General features: G+C 43.2%; 1 protein-coding gene and 1 pseudogene across 1 annotated transcript; both read left to right on the top strand.

Moving 5' to 3' along the window:
• The first annotated feature begins 8,813 nt into the window (after positions 1 to 8,813).
• EIF2B5 (eukaryotic translation initiation factor 2B subunit epsilon) lies at positions 8,814 to 19,776 on the top strand. The gene is made up of 16 exons (XM_030329878.2): positions 8,814 to 9,107; positions 10,110 to 10,234; positions 11,080 to 11,265; positions 11,359 to 11,536; positions 11,624 to 11,704; positions 11,976 to 12,053; positions 12,335 to 12,647; positions 13,896 to 14,041; positions 14,653 to 14,794; positions 14,916 to 15,017; positions 15,217 to 15,324; positions 15,997 to 16,087; positions 16,396 to 16,519; positions 17,025 to 17,150; positions 17,564 to 17,674; positions 17,850 to 19,776. The coding sequence occupies exons 1-16, from the start codon at positions 8,913 to 8,915 to the stop codon at positions 17,907 to 17,909; spliced, it is 2,166 nt and encodes a 721-aa protein (XP_030185738.1). The 5' UTR covers positions 8,814 to 8,912; the 3' UTR covers positions 17,910 to 19,776.
• On the top strand, positions 14,409 to 14,494 carry LOC115524422 (annotated as a pseudogene).
• Positions 19,777 to 21,006: the final 1,230 nt, after the last annotated feature.

Below are 21,006 nucleotides of genomic sequence, written 5' to 3' on the forward strand. Positions count from 1 at the left end.
CTGGCGAATTAAAGCTTTATCATTATAAAGTGACCATTTCCATTTCTAGTAAAACTTCCTAACAGATTTGTTTTGAACAGTATTTGCCTTGTGCACCTTTTTCCATCTTTTTACTTTCAGCTATTCTGAGTTCTTATGTTTAGGTGTGTTATTTGTAAACAGATATTGCTGAATTTTAGTTTTTGACCCAGTTTTAACATGAATAATAAGAAAGATCTTAGAATGTTTTAACTCTAATCATCTCCTTTCTGACTTATATTTACAAGTAATTTAGCACATTCTTTTCTTAACTTCCCAATTCAGACATTAATATTATTTTATATCACCAATATTTATTTAGATTAACTCACACATTTACAGTTTTACAGGGTTTTGTTTTGTTTTGTTTTGTTTTTTTACTAGATCTTTCACTGTGCATCTCAAACCTTTGTTCTGGAATCTTCTGCTTTGAGGTATATCTTTTAACTGTGCTATTCAATATGCGGTTCAAAATGTTGGAAATAATCATTATCTGCACTGTCTAATAAACCAGCCACTAGCCACATGTGGTTATGGAGCACTTGAAATGTGGCAATGTGACTCATTACTGAATTTTTTTGTTTTATAATTTTAATTTAAATGGCCATATGTGGCTAGTGGCTACTGCACTGGACAGTAGAACTTTAGAAGTGCCATTAATAAAGGACTTTTGATGATTAAGTGCATGTTTTTGTTGATCTGAAAATGTATTTCACCCTTGTTCTTGAAAGATAATTTCTCTGGGAAGAGAATTCTAGGCTGACGATATTTTCTCTTAACACTTTAAAGATGTTATGCTATTATTATTTTCTGGCTTCCATTTTTTAAAATAATTTTTTAATGTTTATTTACTTTTGAGAGAGAGAGAGAGACAGAGTGCAAGAGGGGGAGGGGGAGAGAGAGAAGGAGATGAAGAATCCAAAGCAGGCTCCAGGCTCCAGGCTCTGGGCTGTCAGCCAGAGCTGACATGGGTCTCATGGGGCTCGAACTCACAAACTGTGTGATCATGAGCTCAGCAAAAGTCAGATGCTCAACCAACTGAGCCACCCAGGCGCCCCTGGCTTGCATTTTTGCTCTAGTGAAGTCAATCTAATTTTTATTCCCCTTTATTTTTTTAAAATATTTATTCATTTTTGGGAGAGCACAAGCGGAGGAGAAGCAGAGAGAAGGGGACTGAGGATCAGAAGCAGTCTTTGCCCCAACAGGCTGACAGCAGCAAGCCCAATATGGGGCTCAAACTCACAAACTTCGAGATCATGACCTGAGTTGAAGTCGGACGCTGAACAGGTGCCCCTGTTCCCCTTTAGGTAATATATATTTCTCTGGCTGTCTTTAATTTTTTTCCTTTGGTGTTTTGCAGTTCTGCCACCTGTAAGCACCACAGTGTTGTTAATATCCTCTGGCCCCCCAGACTCAGGATCCGCTTCTTGTCCAGGTATTGGGAAAGCTCTGGTTATTTCTCCAGGTAGACTCTTTAGGAGGGAGTTACCAACAAAATTCTTGGCACCTACTCACCTGCCTCTATGGTAACCAAACATTCCAGTTTGCCAAGGACTGAGAGTTTCCTTGAGTCCAGGATGCAGGACTTTCAGTGCTAAAACTGGCATAGTCCTGGATGACAAGGACAGTTGGTCACCCTACCTACTTTCTCTCTTTTATACCACAGCTCTGCCCCTCCTCACGCACACATGTCCCCTTGTAGGAGGCTGGATAAAGAGCAGGTCAAGTATAGTGTCCCTCTGTTCCTATAATCCCTGCTCCATCAGGATTCAAGACTCTGATGTTCAAGCTGATACGTTAGCCATACTTTTTTTTTCTCTTGGCAATGCTGTCTCAGGAACCTTATTGACTCTCAGAGAGATGGCTCTCTCCCCAGCCACAAAGCTCAAGCTGTTTTCAAGAAAACTGGTCACAGAGTAGCCCAGGTCCTGGGCTCAAAGTACATTGTGGATATGGCTGGGCTCCTTCTTTACAATTTTGGAACACTCTGTCAAAAGGTACCTAAGTAAGTCTACAATAATTGCAGAATAGGTTCGTGCACAACACAGCAATGACCTCCAGAGGGTGGTGGTGCCCAACTCCCCAAGCCACCCTCCAGCACCTTATTAAGGCCCAGCCCAAGCAGAGTATTATGTGTGTTAGTGACTGTTTTCCCTTTTTTCTCCCTTCTCTTAAGTTTTTAAAAAAATTTTTTTAGTGTTTATTTGACAGAGAGAGAGAGAGAGAGAGAGAGAGAGAGAGGACAGGCGGGGGAGGGGCAGAGAGAGAGGGAGACACGGAATCCAAAGCAGGCTCCAGGCTCAGAGCTGTCAGCACAGCTGACCCAGATCCCTACTCAGGGCTTGAACCCACGAACTGTGAGATCATGACCTGAGCTGATGTCGGATGCTTAACCAACTGAGCCACCCAAGCACCCCTTCCCTTAAGTTTTTGAGTGAAGTTTCTTTTGAATAATCCCAGCATGTTTTGCCTGAGCTATAGAAAGTTTAGAGGATATTTCTTCCTCAGCTCATCCTGGAAGACAAAGACGATTGTTATACCTACAGAAACTAGTTTTATCACTGGAGATAATAGTGAAGATTCCAGAAAAAAAAAAGAAAGAAAGAAAAGAAAAGAAAAGAAAAGAAAAGAAAAGAAAAGAAAAGAAAAGAAAAGAAAAGAAAATGGGAGAGAACTCAGAACTTTACTTATTCTTTCATTTTCTAGCAAGCTAGGACATGAACAGTAAACATTTCAGCTATCCTATAACATATTTAGAACGCTTTCAGAACAACTCCAGATCCAAAAGTAACTAGAAAATAAACAACAACACTTGTGGCAGTGAACAATCAGCTCGGATTACTAAGCCACAAGTGAGCCCAGATGAGAAGCACAAAAGGCTCTAAGATTTCCTGTCAAAATGCTCTAATCCACCAGCTGATGCATGCAATCCCCAAGTCCTCTTTAGCACTGCCTAGAAATGGCCTGCTCTTGTGCATGTATCAAGGGTACCCTGCAGGGGACAGATCCTACCATTATTTTGACATCTTTATAGTAGAACCTGAAGACAAAAAAAAAAAAAAAAAGTGCCATTTAAAAGTTAAAAGAAAACACAGGAGAAAAACCTCTTGACACTGGATTTTGGCAACGATTTCTTAGATATGACACCAAAAGTACAGGTAACAAAAGAAAAATAGATAAGTTGGACGTCATCAAAAGTAAAAACTTTTGTGCATCCAAGGACATTATCAACGGAGTAAAGAGGCAACCCGTGGAATTGGAGAAAATATTTGCAAATGATATTATCAGATAAGAGATTGCTATCCAGAACATATAAAGAACTCCTACAACTTAAAAAAAAAAAAACTATTTAAAAATGGGCAAAGGACTTATATAGACATTTCTCAAAAGATACACAAATGGCCAATAATTATGCACGTGAAAAGATACTTAATATCACTAGTTATTAGAGAGATGAAAATCAAAACCACAGTGAGGGGTACCTGGGTGGCTCAGTCGGTTGAGGGTCTGACTTCAGCTCAGGTCAAGATCTCACGGGCTCATGGGTTTAAGCCCTGAGTCAGGATCAGGGTCAGCTGTGCTGATAGCTTGGCGCCTGGAGCCTGCTTCAGATTCTGTATCTCCCTCTCTCTCTCTCTCTACTCCTCCCCCGCTCATGCTCTGTCTCTCTCTGTCTCTCAAAAATAAATAAAAACTTTTTAAAAATGAAAAAAAAAAACCCACAATGAGATACCACTTCATACTTACTATAACGATGATTATAAAATAAAGCTTTATAAAAAAATAACAAGTGTTGGTAAGAATGTGGAGAAATTAGAACCTTGTGCACTGTTGGTGAGAATGCAAAGTGGTACAGCTGCTGTGGAAAACAGGAAGGCGGTTCTTCAAAAAAATTAAACATAGAATTATCATATTATACAGAAATTTCACTTCTGGATACATACCCAAAAAAAAGTGAAAGCAAGGACTCAAACAGATATTTATACACCCATATTCATAGGAGTATTATTCACAATAGCGAAAACAGGGAATGAACCCAAGTGTCTATTAAGTGTCAAGATGAATGGATAAACAAATATGGTGTATACATACAATGGAATGTTATTCAGCCTTAAAAAGGAAGGAAATTATGACATATGGTACAACAGGCATGAGCCTTGAAGATATTATGCTAAGTGGGGCGCCTGGATGACTCAGTCGGTTAAGCGTCCGATTTCAACTCAGGTCATGATCCCACAGTTCAGTTCGGTCCGTGGGTTCGAGCCCCGCTTGGGCTCTGTGCTGACAGCTTCAAGATTTTGTCTCCCTCGCTCCCTGCCCCTCCCCCACTTGCGCTCTGTCTCTCTCAAAAATAAACTTTAAAAAAAATCTTTAAAAAGAAGATATTATGCTAAGTGAAATAAACTAGTCACAAAAGAACAAATATTGCATGATTCCACTTACATAGGTATCTAGGGTAGTCAGTGCTTAGAGACAAATTGTAGAATGGTGATTGTCAAAGCTAAGGGGAGAAAGAAATGAAGAGTTATTGTTTAATGAGGACAGAGCTTTAGTTCTGCAACATGAGAAGAGTTCTATGGATGGATGGTGGTGATAGTAGCACAACAACGTGTATGTCTTTAACACTACTGAACTGTGCACTTAAAAATGGGTAAGATGTCAGGGCACCTGGGTGGCTCAGTCAGTTAAGCATCTGACTTTGACTCAGGTCATGATCTCAGAGGTTTGTGAATTCCAGCCCCATATTGGGCTCTGTGCCGGCAGCCCGGAGCCTGGAGCCTGCTTCAGATTCTGTGTCTCCCCCTCTCTCTACCCCTCCCATGCTCACACTCTGTCTCTCAATAACAAATAAACATTTTTTAAAAAAAAATTTTAAAGAAATGGTTGGGCAAATTATGGTATATTCATACTACAGAATATTATGGAATCATTGAAAATAGCTAGGTTTGTCTACATTCTACAGTATATTAAATAAAAATTAAGTTGCAGACAAAAATGTATCATCACTAGCAAATATTCAAATTGCATTGACAGTGTGTCACACAGGGTTCTAAGGGCCTTTCATATTTTTATTGAAATATAATTAGCATACAGTGTTATATTAGTTTCAAGGTACAATATGATTCAACAATTCTATACATTACTCAGTGCTCACCACAATAGGTATAGGGATTTTTTTTTCCTAAGTTTATTTATTTATTTTGAGAGAGAGGGAGAGAGAGCAGGGGAGGGGCAGAGAGAAAGGAAGAGAGAGAATCTCAAGCAGGCTTCGCACTGTCAGTGCAGAGCCCGATGTGAGGTTAGAACCACAAATGGCAAGATCATGACCTGAGCTGAAACCAAAAGTTGGATGCTTAACTGACTGAGCCACCCAGATGCCCTGGTGGGGAACTTTTTATATGTTATCTCATTTAATCCTCACAACAATCTTATGAGGTAAATACTATTATTATCCCATTTCAAAGATGAAGAAGTCCAGGCATAGAGAAAATAAGTAATCTGCCCAAGGTTAAACAGCTAGTAAATGACTGGAGCCTGTAATGGAACCCAGATTCTCTGACCCTGGAGTACCATCATATAGCATACTGTCTCTAAACATAATTCTATGCTTGGGTATCTGCGAATAAACGTATATCATGTATGTATGAATATATGTATATGGTGTATGTTTGAGGGTGTCTGTGTCTGTGTGTTTAATCATATAATGTATCTCTAGACGTAGACATATAAACTTAGGGAAGAAATGGAAAGATTACCTACCGAATTATTAATAATGGTTATAATTCTCAAGGTTGGGTAGGATGACAGAAATAGGGGAAAGGATTTTCACTAATTTTGCTTGTGTGTATGTGTGATTATGTACTTGTGGATTTTAGGATCTTTCCAGTAAGCTTTTTTTCAACTTTTTTTTACTGCGGTAAAATCTATATATAACATAAAATTTACTATTTTAACCATTTTTAACTGTACATTTCAGTGGCATTAAGTACATTCACATTGTTGTGCAACCATCACCACCTTCCATCCACAGAACTCTTCGTGTTATAAAACTGAAACTCTGTACACATTAAACAACAACTCCCCGTTTCCTCCTCTTGGCCGGCCCATGGCAACCACAGTATTACTATCTGTCTATATGAATATGGTACCTCCTATAAATGGAATCATACAGTATTTGTCTTTTTGTTACTGGTTTATTTCACTTAGCATAATTCCTCAAGGTTCATCTATGCTATAGCTTATGTCAAAATAGCCTTCCTTTTTCAGGCTGAATAATATTCTGTTATACATATATATCACATTTTGCTCATCCATTTATTCCTCAATGGACACTTGGGTTGCTTCCATGTTTTAGCTATTGTGAATAATGCTTCTATGAATATAGGTGTACAAACATCTGAGTCCCGGCTTTCACTTTTTGGGGATATTTATCCAGAGGTAGAATTGCTGGATCATATGGTAATTCTATGTTTAATCTTTTTGAAGAACCACTGTCCTGTTTTTCCACAGTGGCTGTACTGGTTTACATTCTCACCAACAGGGTACAAAGATTCCAATTTCTCCACTTCCTCACTAACACTTGTTATTTTCTGTGTTTTATTTTAATATTTTTTAAGTTTATTTATTTTGAGAGAGACAGAGCGCAAGCATGGGGGAAGGGCAGAGAGAGAGAGAGAGAGAGGGAAAGAGAGAAAATCCCAAGCAGGCTCCACACCACCAGTGCAGAGCCTGACACGGGGCTCAAACCCACAAAACTGTGAGATCACAACCTGAGCCGAACCAAGAACTAGATGCCCAACCGACTGAGCCACCCATGCACTCCTGTTTTGTTTTTTTGATAGTAGCCATCCCAGTGGATGTGAGGTGATATTTCATTGTACTTTTGACCTGTAATTCCCTATTGTTTAGTGATATTGAGCATATTTTCATGTGCTTTATTGGCCATTTGTAGATCTTTTTTTGAGAAATGTTTATTCAAGAAATTTGACCCATTTTTGTTTGGATTTTTGTTGTTGTTGTTGTTGTTGTTACTGAGTCGAGTAAATTTTGAAACATACATCCTCCCTGAGCCCCTCCATTAAAAACCTTATACCCAGCTGTCCGTATACAGAATTTCATGACTCTAGACTTTTCACTCACCACTTTCCTGGATCACAAGAGTCATTTAAAAGTTTCTAAAATTGTGGGTGCCTGGGTGGCTCAGTCCATTAAATGTCTGACTCTTGATTTTTGGTCAGGTCATGATCTCACTGTTTATGGGATCAAGCCCCCCGCTGGGCTCTGCACTGACAGCTCAGAGCCAGCTTGGGATTCTTTCTCTTCCTCTCTCTCTGCTGCTCCCCCACTCGCTTGCATGCGCACACTCTCTCAAAATAAATAAATATTTTTTTTTCCTAAAATTGTACCTACTTTCCATATGCTTCACTACCACCACCACTGCTCCAACACCTGCACATCACTAATCCAATTTAATCAGCCTTTTTTTTTCTCTTTCTGCCCATGGATTTGTAGGACAGTAGAATAGCATCCTTTACAGTGCACATATATTTAAGTGAAAACTTCTTCTGAGATGCCTTCTCCCTTTCCTTCTCCAGCCTAAATTTTCCCAAATCCTTAAGAAATGGTTTTTGCTCAGCACTATCATTAACCAGTATGGGGAAGAAATGAAAGACTCCGTGGTCCTAGGAGGGGAGCGCCGGAGTACCTCCAGTCAAACCGCAATGACCACGTGGAAACAACAAATCTAAGCCTTCTGAACCCCAAATGCAAGGCCAGCAAATGGTGAGAACAAGGTTTGCAGAAACTTTGCCGGATAAGCGGATCATGGATTTCACACAGTTCTGTGTAGAAAGGGCGCTGAGCCTTGCTGGAAAACTAGTTTTCCAAATAACCGCCAAGCAGCGCTGCCTGGCTTCCCCCGCGTCCCCAAGGTCTGACTCCTCCGCAGGACTGGTTTTCTCCCTGCAGCCACCGCCTTTCCCCCCAGTCATGCTCTGCCTCTCGAGCCTAGGGCTTTGCTTAGTTCCTTCCGCCTCAAAGGTTTAACTCCAGTCCCACTCAACCTTAGATCGACCTCAACTCCGCTCTAAGACACAGTAGGGTTTCAAGAAATGCTGATAGGCCGAATGAATGAAGAAATGAAGAAATCATAAAATAGGAACTTTTATCCTCACGTAACCTGGCAGAAAGATGTGGAACTCTGAAGTCAGACAGATCGGGTTCCAATACCAGTTCTTCCACTTAGTAGCTGCTGGGTGAAGTTCGTTCCTCTGAGTGTTCAAAAAACGTTTGTTGAGCGAATGAATAAGATGTGTGAAAAATTAAATGAGATAATGCTTGTATCGTCCGCTGGCCACCATCAAGGCTCCACAGAATTACTACTCTCCCTACTATATACCATGTTCTGTATTTATTTAGGTGGACTGTGAGTTCCCTGAGGAAGGAGATGTTTGACTGGGTTCCGAACTCCCCAAGCTGCTGGGTCATATTTAAGTGACTAGAACGTAGATGGAGGACTGCAATTTTTTAAATGCTCCGGCCGAGGAAGATTACATATTCCGAATGGATCAAGCAGAGACCCCAAGTCGCATCATCCCTCGAGAAATCTCAGCCAGTTCGTGTATAAAAGAAGGCCTACCATACCTGCAATTCGAGTCTGTGCGCCTTGGGACTCCACCCCACCCCGCGCTTCCATCCGCTGAGCCCAAAGGCGGCCCACGACTTGCTCCTCCCAGGGGCCGGCGCCTAGGGAACACGCCTGCGCACTGCTCTCTCCTTGTCTCCTCCCTCCTTCCTTTCGTTGATCCTTCGCGTTTCGAGCGCTGGGTCCTTTTTGTCCCCTACTCCGAGCGGTGTCAGCTTCCGTGCGGAAGCGGTGGCCGTGAGGGAGGAAGATGGCGGCGACTGTGGTGGCGTCGCCTGGTGCGGTGGCTAGTCGGGCCAACAAGCGCAGCGGCCCTGGGCCGGGAAGCGGCAGCGGCGCGGGAGCCAAAGGGTCGGAGGAGGAACCGCCGCCGCCCCTACAAGCAGTTCTGGTGGCAGATAGCTTCAATCGCCGCTTCTTCCCCATCTCTAAGGACCAGCCTCGGGTGAGCACCGCGCGCGGAAGCAGCCAAAGGGCCCGAAGGTGGCCGGGCTACAGCAGGTTATCCTTTCGGCTGCGTAGTGGGGAGTGCTCTGGCAGATGGGCACTCATGCTGACCACCTCAGGTTTGAAAGGCTTGTATAGGGCTCAATGTAGAAGTAGTGCTTGTGAGAAGTCTTCACACGGGGATTCAATGCCCCAGGAGGAGGCTGTGCTGCCTTTAACCGTGCAATGGAAAAAGAGATCCTTAGGTGAATGGGAACAGCACTTCCTTTTGCCTGCAAAAAGGGGGGTCATATGCCTGAAAAAAGAGCAGACCGGTAACAGTCTGATCCCATAGTAAGAGCTGTCTTGAATCCCGGAGGGTGTCCTTTTTTTCTTTCCAGGTTTTAATGACAGACGGTGCCATCTGTCAAAAGGAAGACAGAACTGGTTTAGTGGCCGGTTGCCAGCAGACCCCGTATTGTCTAGATACTGGGGAATTGGACTGAGCTAGTCTTAGGGATTGCAGGGTCACTCAGCAGTCCCTAGTTCAAAGACAGCTGCATTCGGATAAGAAAAAATCCTAACTTCCCACACCTCCTAAAAAGCCTAATGGCTGTTCATTTTGGACAAATGATTGGGATGGCCAGAAAGAGATCTGGAAGGAAATTTTATGGAGGAAAGGGCCTTATCACTGCTTACGTTTCTGGAGATAAGATTGATTTTTAGTATTATCCTTTGCCAGAGTGGCCTGTTGTCCTGTAGTAGCTGTGTGTCCGTTGCTAGGCAAGCAGATTCCATGCTTGCTGTTACATTCTCATTCTAGGTTCTCATGCTTAGAGCATGCCATGAACATCAAAGGTAGGGGCCTGATTTCTTTTAACTTTAGAAGATAAAGTAAAACGATAGCGTTTGGGAACACTGGTAGGGGAGTGAAAATTGTGGTTAAGTGGAGGAAAGAATAGTGCCCAGCGGACCTTTCTGGATTCAAAAATTAAGACTTTTTTCATCTCCTGCCCTCCAGGTCCTCTTGCCCCTGGCCAATGTGGCACTAATTGACTACACTCTGGAATTTCTGACCGCCACAGGTGTACAGGAAACCTTTGTTTTTTGTTGCTGGAAGGCTGCTCAAATCAAGGAACATTTACTGTAAGACTCTGCAACTTTTCTTTCCATATTTCACCATTTTTTCCAGTTTCCTTAGGATGGTTGTAACTAAGTAAGGAGAAATTGTGAGGGGAAAAAATGTGTCTGTTTGGATTCCATCATAAGGACTAAGGGCATTCTCTTCACCTATCAGGAGGTGAGCAGCTGAAGTTGTGACAAAGATTAAAGAATAACATTTGGATTTTTTCTAAATCTCATTTATAAAGTTTGATCTTGTTGATTTTGCTTTTATTTAAAGCCTCCAATATGGAAGTCATGAGAGAAACATCTTTGTTTTGCCACTGAGCTTCTAAATATTGAGCTCTTCCTCATCTTTGTATTCACAGTGCCTAGCTTAGTACAAAGCACGTAGTAAATAAACACTTAACAAATGTTTGGTGAAATCTTCTTGAAAAAGAGTGAATCTTAGGATTTATGGAAGTATAGGGAATAAAGACTAGGATATTAGCATGGTGTCCTTTAGACAGCTCCTAAATTTGGTTTGGACTTTGCAAGGAGAGAAGTGGCATGGAAAGTGTGTTCCCAGGATACTTTGTATACTCTTAAGTCTCAGCAGGATTTTGAATTCAGATCCATGTTTGGGGACAGGTGTCAGGGTATGGAGAAGAAATAACTATGTTTCTCTAACCCATAAAACAAGACTGGTGACACAGGATGCTGAAACCATTCATTATAGTTCATAAATCTCTTTGAAGTAGAGGATGCTGGCAGGAACCCAGAAAAGCTGTAGAGAAGGTGTGTGAATGTTGAATGGGGGAGAAAAATAGGGAAGCTCTACGCAATCTTTATGCTTGATTTGCTCGTTCCCCTCATCCGCCTTCCTTTAGGAAATCCAAGTGGTGCCGCCCTACATCCCTCAACGTGGTTCGAATAATTACATCAGAATTATATCGATCACTGGGGGATGTTCTCCGTGATGTTGATGCCAAGGCCTTGGTGCGCTCTGACTTCCTTCTGGTGTATGGGGATGTCATCTCAAACATCAATATTACCAAAGCCCTGGAAGAACACAGGTCAGGATGGGAAGATGGTAAGGACAAAGGGTTTGGAACCAGCAGAGCCCTAAGACTGCTATTTTGCTGCTCTCTCCTTCCTATCCTTTATAGATTGAGGCGGAAGCTAGAAAAAAATGTATCTGTGATGACAATGATCTTCAAAGAGTCATCCCCTAGCCACCCAACTCGTTGCCATGAGGACAATGTGGTAGTGGCTGTGGATAGTGCCACAAACCGGGTTCTCCATTTCCAGAAGACCCAAGGTCTTCGACGGTTTTCTTTTCCTCTGGTATGTGGGTATCTGGGGTCCTTGAGATGGGAAAGTGACAGGCTTTAGCAGGAGACACGTTGAAGTGCTTGTAACTTCTCCCTACAGAGTTTGTTCCAGGGCAGTGGAGATGGTGTAGAGATTCGCTATGATTTACTGGACTGTCACATCAGCATCTGCTCTCCTCAGGTGAGCTTTTCAGGGCCAGAGCTGCATATCTAAAGAGTAAAACTCTGAGGTATGTTATTGCTCCTTTAGAAGGCCAGGGTATATTTCTTCTCCCTTTTTCTCTTATCAGTTCCACAGTAAACGGGTGTTTCATCTTGACCCCAGGATCCCATTGGGAGCCTTTTTGGGATTCTGGCCCTTGTCCAACTGTCATAGGGTCTGATAGGTCTTCAGAGGCTTATCTTTGCTTCCAGAGAATAGCACTTACCATGGTGCTACATCTCCCCCGCAGGTGGCTCAACTCTTTACAGACAACTTTGACTACCAAACTCGAGATGACTTTGTACGAGGCCTGTTAGTGAATGAGGAGGTAAGAAAAGGTTCCCATGCCTCTTTAGAAGAGGGCTGTGATTTTATCCCATGCTGATAATTTTTGGTCCTCTTTTGTGTTTTATTGAGCCTTAGGAGTAAGGAAAAGAACTAGGGGGTGGGGCGGGGGGAGAGGGAAGCAATAGACAAAGAAACATCTTGACCATTTGGCTAGAACATTGAAAGGCAGAGGGGAACTTAAAGTTAGGAAAGAATTGTACCTGGTTGTGTTCTTCCTCTCTTACTTACTTGGGTGACCGCCCTTTCCTTGTCCCCTTTCAGATCCTAGGGAACCAGATCCACATGCACGTGACAACTAGGGAATATGGCGCCCGGGTCTCCAACCTACACATGTATGCGGCTGTCTGTGCTGATGTCATCCGCCGATGGGTCTACCCACTCACGCCAGAGGCAAACTTCACTGACAGCACAACCCAGAACTGCACTCATTCCCGGCATAACATTTACCGAGGGCCTGAAGTCAGCCTAGGCCATGGCAGTGTCCTGGAGGAAAATGTGCTTCTGGGCTCTGGCACTGTCATTGGCAGCAATTGCTTTATTACCAACAGTGTCATTGGCCCTGGCTGCCGCATTGGTGAGCACAGGTGGGGAAATCAAACTGGTCACCCCAGGAGCAGGAACGTGGGGAGCCCCATGTCTTCAGAGAAAGAGAGGGATCGTTCCTGAGAAGGAGGAACTAGTGTGGCTACCTTAGTAAAGGACAGAATAGGGATGTGAAATTTGTGGCCTTTAATATGTGGCCTATGAGCCTCTTATTGGGTGACCCTTCACATTCCAGAGTACCTTATTCACATTCAGGACCAAGTGGATAATTAACATGCAATAATAACATCTGTTTGGTGCATTGCAGTTTTACAAAGGGATTTCGCGTACATCGTTTCATTTATCCTCACAAAAACCTTGTGAAGTGAGTATTATTTATTCTCAGTTTATAGCCAAGCAAACAGGCTCAAAGAGGTTTATCTCCCTCAGGGTTATAAGCTAATGAGAGGCAGTGCTAGGACTTGAATGTGAGTATTCTAAGTACAGCATTCTTTTTACTCTACCATTACTACCTGGTTGCTTCTTGGTAAGTCACTTTGGTTATAGGAATGTGATGCTTTTAATGGAACTGGCCCTTTAAAAGAACAACAATAAAATTCGAATTCTAAAATGTACAAGAAGAGGAGCAAGCATCTGGCTGGCTTAGTCGACAGAGTACGGGACTCTTGGTCTCGGGGTTGTGAGTTCAAGCCCTGCATTGTGTATAGAGATTACTTAAAATCTTTTTTTTGTTTGTTTTTTTTATTATTATGTTTATTTATTTTGAGAGAGAGAGAGACACACAGAATCCGAAGCAAGGCTCCGGGCTCTGAGCTGTCAGCACAGAGCCCGATGTGGGGCTCGAACCCATGAGTGGGAGATCGTGACCTGACTCCAAGTCGGATGCTCAACCGACTGAGCCACCCAGGCGCCCCTTAAAATCTTTTTTAAAAATTGAAATGTACAAGAAGAGATGGAAAAATTGAGTTCTACTTCTAGACGTGGATATGATTCTAACAAGGATCTTGAGTTCAAAGGGGTCCCCAGATATCTTGAAGGTTCTCAGGTACTTAAGTGCAGTATATAGTCTGTGATTGTTGCAAACCTAGTGGAGGATGGTCGTGGTAAACACTTCTATTCTCAGGCTGGAGCTTAGAAGGGGAGAGGGTGTTTCTGGTGAATTAGGGATGCAGTATCAGAGCTGGGTGGGAGTTGTGCTGCTATCAGTCAGCCCTGTCCTCTAGGAATGGCCCTGGTCTGGAGCCCTGAGTGACCAGGAATGCTTCCTGTCCTGAGCCAGGTGATAACGTGGTGCTGGACCAGGCCTACCTGTGGCAGGGTGTCCGAGTGGCTGCTGGAGCACAGATCCATCAATCTCTGCTCTGTGACAATGCTGAAGTCAAGGAACAAGTTACACTGAAGCCACGCTGTGTCCTTACTTCCCAGGTAAGACCATCTCCATACTGCACACAAGCCCCAAACTGGTTGGTGGTCATGTTGAGCCAGAGGGGCCTTATGTCCACCCATGTTCCAGCCTGAATTGAGAGTCCCAATCCAGTGGATTCTTTTTTTTTTCTTTTTTTTTTTTTTGAGAGAGAGCACGTGTGCTTGCACACACACAAGTAGGGGACGGACAGAGAGAGAGGGAGAGAGAATCCCAAGCAGGCTCCACACTGTCAGCGTAGAGCTGGACGCAGGACTCGATCCCATGTGAGATCATGACCCAAGCCGAAATCAAGAGTTGGAGGCTTAACTGACTGAACCACCAGGCAGCCCCCCTTGTTTTTAATGCTTATTTATTTATTCTGAGAGAAGTTTTGTGCAGTGGCAGTATCGTAGCCAATGAGGTTTATCCGAGGCACGATTATTGCTAATTGAAAACTATTTATTCTGAGAGAGAGCACGAGCACACGGGGCAGAGACGGGGAGAGAGAGCAAATCCAGTGGATTCATTTATCTTCTACTTGGCTTAGTAAAAATAGTTGCTCATTGTCAGGATGTACCTTTTCCCAACACACTGATGGATCTGTGCCACCTATTCTTTTTTGGTCCCCTAGGTGGTAGTGGGCCCAGACATCACGCTGCCTGAGGGCTCGGTGATCTCTTTGCACCCTCCAGATGCAGAGGAAGATGAGGATGATGGCCAGTTCAGCGACGATTCTGGGGCTAACCAAGAAAAGGAGAAAGTGAAGCTGAAAGGTGTGAGGCTTAGCAGGTGTGGGGCATCTGTGTGTCTCTTTGCCCTGTGGGAAAACCAGTATTTCCTCCTAGAGTGATCGTGCTTCTCATGTGCCTTCACTAAAGATCAATGCTTTTCCAGGTTACAATCCAGCAGAAGTCGGAGTTGCTGGCCAGGGCTACCTCTGGAAAGCTGCAGACATGAATGTGGAAGAGGAAGAAGAACTACGGCAGAATCTATGGGGTGAGCTAGGCCTTATTCCTGTCACCCCCCCCCCCCACACACACACACACACTCCTAAGTCGGAATATTTTGAAGGAGAGTGAATACTTCAGAATCAGACCACTTGTTTATTACTTTATTCACTCAGACAGGGTAGATAGATTACTCTGTGTCAATGGCTCTTTCCTTTTCTTGTTTCTCACCCTTAATGGGTTCTCAGGACTCACAATCAATGTGGAAGAAGAGAGTGAAACTGAGAGTGAGCAGAGTATGGATGCTGAGGAACTAGACAGCCGAACGGGCTCCCCACAGATGGATGATTTCAAAGGTGAGTGGCCAGGGGAGCAGTGTCCTGGGACAAAAGAGGAAAACTTCCAGTTCATTCTTTGTCTGGATCGACTAGCCAGAGACTTGTGTTTCTCCCAGAAGGGGTTTGGTATAAAATCAGGCCCATAGGGTGGTGGGGTGGGCTCAGTCGGTTAAGCATCCAACTCTTAATTTCGGCTCAGATCGTGATCTCACAGTTTATGAGTTCAAGCCCCACGTTGGGCACTGCGCTAACAGTGCAGAGCCTGCTTGGGATTCTCTCTCTCCCTCTCTCTCTGTCCCTCCCCCGCTCATGCGCGCGCGCTCTCTCTCTCTCTCTCTCTCTCTCTCAAAATAAATAAATTTTTTTTTTAGTTTTTTTTTCAACGTTTATTTATTTTTTGGGGGACAGAGAGAGACAGAGCATGAACAGGGGAGGGGCAGAGAGAGAGGGAGATACAGAATCGGAAACAGGCTCCAGGCTCTGAGCCATCAGCCCAGAGCCTGACGCGGGGCTCGAACTCACGGACCGCGAGATCGTGACCTGGCTGAAGTCGGACGCTTAACTGACTGCGCCACCCAGGCGCCCCAAAATAAATAAATATTTAAAATAAATAAATGATAAGGTCAGGAGTAGAGAACTTAAAGCATTCTGGAGTGATGTTGGCTCATGAACTTTTTCGTCTGATTTTAGTATTCCAGAATGAAGTCCTGGGAACACTACAGCGGGGCAAGGAGGAGAACATTTCTTGTGACAATCTAGTCCTAGAGATCAACTCTCTCAAGTAAGAGCAGCCCTTCCCTCTGCTCCTGTCTGCTGGGTAATCCCAGGCAGGTAGAGGTTCTCTCCTGTTTCTTTCTCAGATAGGAACTGATTCACTCAACGTCCCAAGTGAGCAAGGCTAGTAGAGAATTAGGATGATTCAAGGAGAATGTTAGGTTCTGGCCTCAGCATAGACTTCCCTCTTCCAAAGTCTTCCCCTTGCATGTTGTTCCATCTGACTTCTCCCCCAGTGTCCTGTCAAAGTCATGGTCCTACAAGCAAGCTGAAAGGGCCAGTGAAGGCCCTGGTGTCACCCCAGTCTTCCCACAGATACGCCTACAACATAAGTCTAAAGGAGGTGATGCAAGTATTGAGCCACGTGGTCCTGGAGTTCCCCTTCCAACAGATGGATTCCCTGCTGGACCCAAACCGTTACTGCGCCCTGCTGCTTCCCGTGAGTAAAGATGGGCTGGAGACAAGAGATTAGGTGGTGGCAGATCATCGTTCTTGCTGTGTTTCACTTTAAAGGAAATAGGGAGTAGAAGGTCTTACTGTGGGATATGTGTTACTTGTGGTTCCTTTCTCCTTGCCTCTGGGTATAGATTGGGTACAAGAGCAGCCCAAAGATATATCCAGAATAGTCCTAGACTTTTATACTCTCTGACTGAAATGATTTAGCACAGAATGAGATCAACCTTTAGGCTGGCAATGGGTATGTTGAGGCAGCCTGTAGCATCTGACCCCCTTTTACCTTCTCTGGGAAATCTTTTCTTTTTCACCAACCCTGACTGCCAGCAGCTCCCAAGTCCCTCTGACATGATTCTTCAGGCCTATATCATCTCCCGCTTGTTTTCCCATATCCTGATAGTCCTCTGTTATCGATATTGACTTTCTTTGCTATCTAAATGTAGGTGCATGCTCAGGAATATATTGCAGTTCCCTTTTCCTTTCTTCCATAGCTTCTCAAAGCCTGGAGTCCTGTTTTTAGGAACTACATAAAGCGTGCAGCTGATCATTTGGAAGCATTGGCAGCCATTGAGGACTTCTTCCTGGAGCATGAAGCTCTTAGTACTTCCCTGGCCAAGGTGAATACCTCAAGCCCCCTAGTCCTGCATTTGCTTTGAAACAGACCTTGGCTGCCTTCATGGAGACACAAAACAGGCTGACATGAATCCAGTATGGGGTTTGATTAATAGCACCATCTACCCCTATTATCATGCTGTTTGCTAGGATGTACAGCTTGGAGCCAGGCTAGTAAGGCAACCATTTGGTGATTATCCCAGGAACCAAACAAAAGTTCCAGAAGTTAAACCTATCCCAGTAGCAGAGTGAATAGCTCATTCTTGTCTATTTTTAAAGCAACTGCTTGGTGTTTAAAAGGAAGCTGATAGTTTGGTGGAAAGAGGTGCTAAGATCTCTCTTCCTCTTTCTCTGTTATCTATTATATCTTGCTGGATTCTTTGAGGTCCCTGAGATCTCCTCTGCTGGCCTTCTGCAGGTGCTGATGGCTTTCTACCAGCTAGAGATCCTGGCTGAGGAAACAATCCTGAGCTGGTTCAGCCAAAGGGATATGACTGATAAGGGGCAGCAATTGCGCAAGAACCAACAGGTGAGTCAGGCTGCCCTCCTATGACCACAATGGTTGTCTGGTCCCTGGCGCTTGGTCATAGATTCCAGGGTGGTTGGTCCCTGGGACTCTGGCTGCTCAAGCTGTTTATCTGCTAAGGAGAACAGAAGGGTTATATTCCCCTTCCTCAATAGCTTTCCACTCTGCTTCCTTACAGCTGCAGAGGTTCATCCAGTGGCTAAAAGAGGCAGAAGAGGAATCATCTGAAGATGACTGAAGTCACACCGCCTGCTCCTACGGGTGTGTTGATAGCCCTCCCGGCTTCTGGACCAGAGCAAATGAGAGGCTAGTTGCAGAAGGATGAGTGATCACCATCCAAGCTGAGACTCAAAGGAGCAGAGGCTGGAACTACAGTATTCTTCCCACCGCCAGTAACCATGTGCCTCCCATCCTGACTGGGGAGTTGGGAAAAGGGAAGTTGGGCTGGAACAAAGCTCTGCCTAAAGAGGAGCAAGGCAAGCCCTGCAGTTAGAGGAAGCCCAGAGGAATAGTTTTGTGCTCTGGCTTTCCCTCAGGGAACAGCAGAGAGCAACTGGCCCTTTCTGCTGCTTGTATTTGTTAATATTAAAAAAAAGAGAGAGAGGGGGATGTATTTGGTTTCTCTCCAACTCTGACTGATCAGCTCTTAAAATAGGTGACCAAAGAGTTCTGAACCTGGCAGCTTTTCCTTAACACCTGGGGGAGAGGGAGAGGAAGGGTGTTACTACCACTAGGTGGTACTGTGGTGCCTTGCTAATTGACCATTGCCTTGGCTCAAGGGTAGTGAAAGGCCTAGATTCTTTTCCAGCCTCTGTGGACCAATTTGTGGTCCTGGAGTATTTTTCCTGAGCCTATTGCCATAGAGAGTCCTAATGCAAACACTTTCCTGCCAGAGGGTGATGATCCAAACATATGTAAAGTCCATTGACCAACTGCCATGCTTTGTGCAATAGATCCAGTACAATTATCAGGGAAACTGGGATATTCAGCATCTTAAAGATAAGGAAGTTTGCTTAAGGTCTCAAGACTCTTGAGGAGCAAAGCTGAGGGCTTGAATCTCATAATCTAGAATTTTTTATGTTTCAGCATATTCAGTGTCTCAGTGAAGGGAAATTGCCTCCAGAGGCAAATATAACCCCAAGCCAGCAATGAGTATCCTAAGAACAGAGAAAGATCCTATGAAATGGCTTACTGTATGGTAAGCATTTTGCTAAATACTTTTCATGTGTTTAAACTTCACAGTAGACAATAGGTCATATCCCCATTTTCAGATGAAGAACCTAAATTTCAGAGAGGTCCCATAACTGGTCATTGATAAAGCTGGAGTTTGCCATTTTGCTCTGTTGTCCCCTTTAACTTCGACTATGAGACATGCTCTTCTGTCTCATCTTTTTAAGCTCTTTTTTGCTGTCCTAAAACCTTTACCCTATTGACACTTAAACTGTGGCAAATGTTACTGGTAACCAGTGATCCTCCTGGACATCACAGAAAATGGTTGCCATTATTCATTTTAGTTGGGTAAAAAGGAGTAAGCTGAGGAAAAGAATACTGAATTGTATTCAAGGGTGTGAATGGGCAGTACCGAGTATTTCTAAAGAGTAAAAAAACAGGATTTGGCTTAATTTACTTTTCTTGTTCAGTAAATCTCAGTTTCTGCTTTTTCATATGTAGGAACTAGTGCCTAGAGGGCATATGAAGGTTATGGCATGGACTACTAGGAGCTGTTAAATACAAATAACTTTAGGGCATCTCTGATTTGTACCTAATGGGTAGCAGAGATTAGAGGTGGCCTATAGAACTTTTTAGAAGGAAGAGATTCCTTCCAGAAGAGTAATTAGGGAAGGATTAGAGGATTGTGACACTTGAGTGGCCTAAAAGTAGGAAAGGGTAGAAGGGGATATTAAAAGCAAAGCAAAGGATTTCCATTTAAATGTGGTATACTAAACACATGGGGTTTTGTTTTGTTTTGGTTTTTGTTTTACTTTTTCAAAAACCCCATTCAAATGCCAGTAATGAAATTCTTCAAAAAAGGCACATGACTCAATAAGGAAAACCAGAGGTGATCACAATGAATAAGAGACATTAACATTTTGGAAAATGAAAAATAAATCAAAGAGTGAAAGTTCATTTAACAGAGCAGAATGAGATGGGTTCTCTCTGCTGAGGTGGTTATTAACAAGAAGCAAGCCCAATGTGCCCTTTTGAACCCAGAAGAGGTTCAGCAAAGGGGATAAGGATTGGGGCTGAGAATGGGGTGGGTGCAGGAGAATCAAAGATCTGTATAAGAAAAGGCCCCCCAGGTTTCTACCTCATCTGGTTTAGCCAGGTAATTACCCCAACTGTCCTGCAAGAAATGGGAGGATTTAGTCTGAAGAAATGGAGAGGAAATTATAAAAGAAATATTTATGAAGTTTTCTTAAACCCAAAAGGCAGGACTTTTCAGACTAACAGCTCATGAGTGCCCAGTAGAATGAATGAAATAGCCCCATGAAATTTCAGAACTTTAAGGAAAAGATATTAGAGCCTCTGGACTCAAGAGCAGACATGGGGATGGGGGTGAGGGGCTAGATTGGAAATGAGGGATTAAGTGAAAGTGTATGAGTGGTAGGGCTCTGAATATCAGCACACACCAGGCAAAAACAAGCTGAATAAGTGCAGGGGAAAAAAAGCCTTTCAATACTTAACTTTTTGTTTTCTCAAAACCAAAAACCATCTTTACCCTATTTGATCATCGTACAGTGAATCCGGTTAGTTAAAAAGCCCTGTACCTCAACAGAGCTTCCAATCAACTTTTTAGTATTTCACTCTTAAATGTGAATAGACTGCCAATGGTTATCAAACATTTGAGGAAACTTTGAACATGAAAGGCAGAGACCAAAACAAAATTGAAACCAAGAAAACCATGACAAAGTAGGGAGTTATTTGAAAACCTCAGGGAGGGGGGAGAGCTATAATTATTCTCAAAAAATATTGTGTCTGAAGAAAGTACTATGAAAAGGGAGAACTAGGTAACAAAAATTTTTTTCAAACAAGTTTTTAGAAATTAAGTAAATTGTTTCCTACTGAGAATTGGAGGACTAGAGAACTGAATAGGATGGAGATGTTACCCATCCTTATGTAGTTGAATTTTGAGTTGTGACATTTTACCTATCCAATTGGATAGGGGAAAGGTTGGAAATAATGTTAAGAAAATCTTGCAAAAAGATGCAGTCATTCAAAAATAAAAGGGAATGGTTGATAAAGGAAGAATCCAGAAGGTCCAACATCTAACAAGTTGTAAAAAGTATGGGGAAAATAGTAGTGATGTTACTAAGTAAGGAAATATTGTTGAATTT

The sequence above is a fragment of the Lynx canadensis genome, chromosome C2 (genome assembly GCF_007474595.2).
Source record: "Lynx canadensis isolate LIC74 chromosome C2, mLynCan4.pri.v2, whole genome shotgun sequence".
Taxonomy (NCBI): domain Eukaryota; kingdom Metazoa; phylum Chordata; class Mammalia; order Carnivora; family Felidae; genus Lynx; species Lynx canadensis.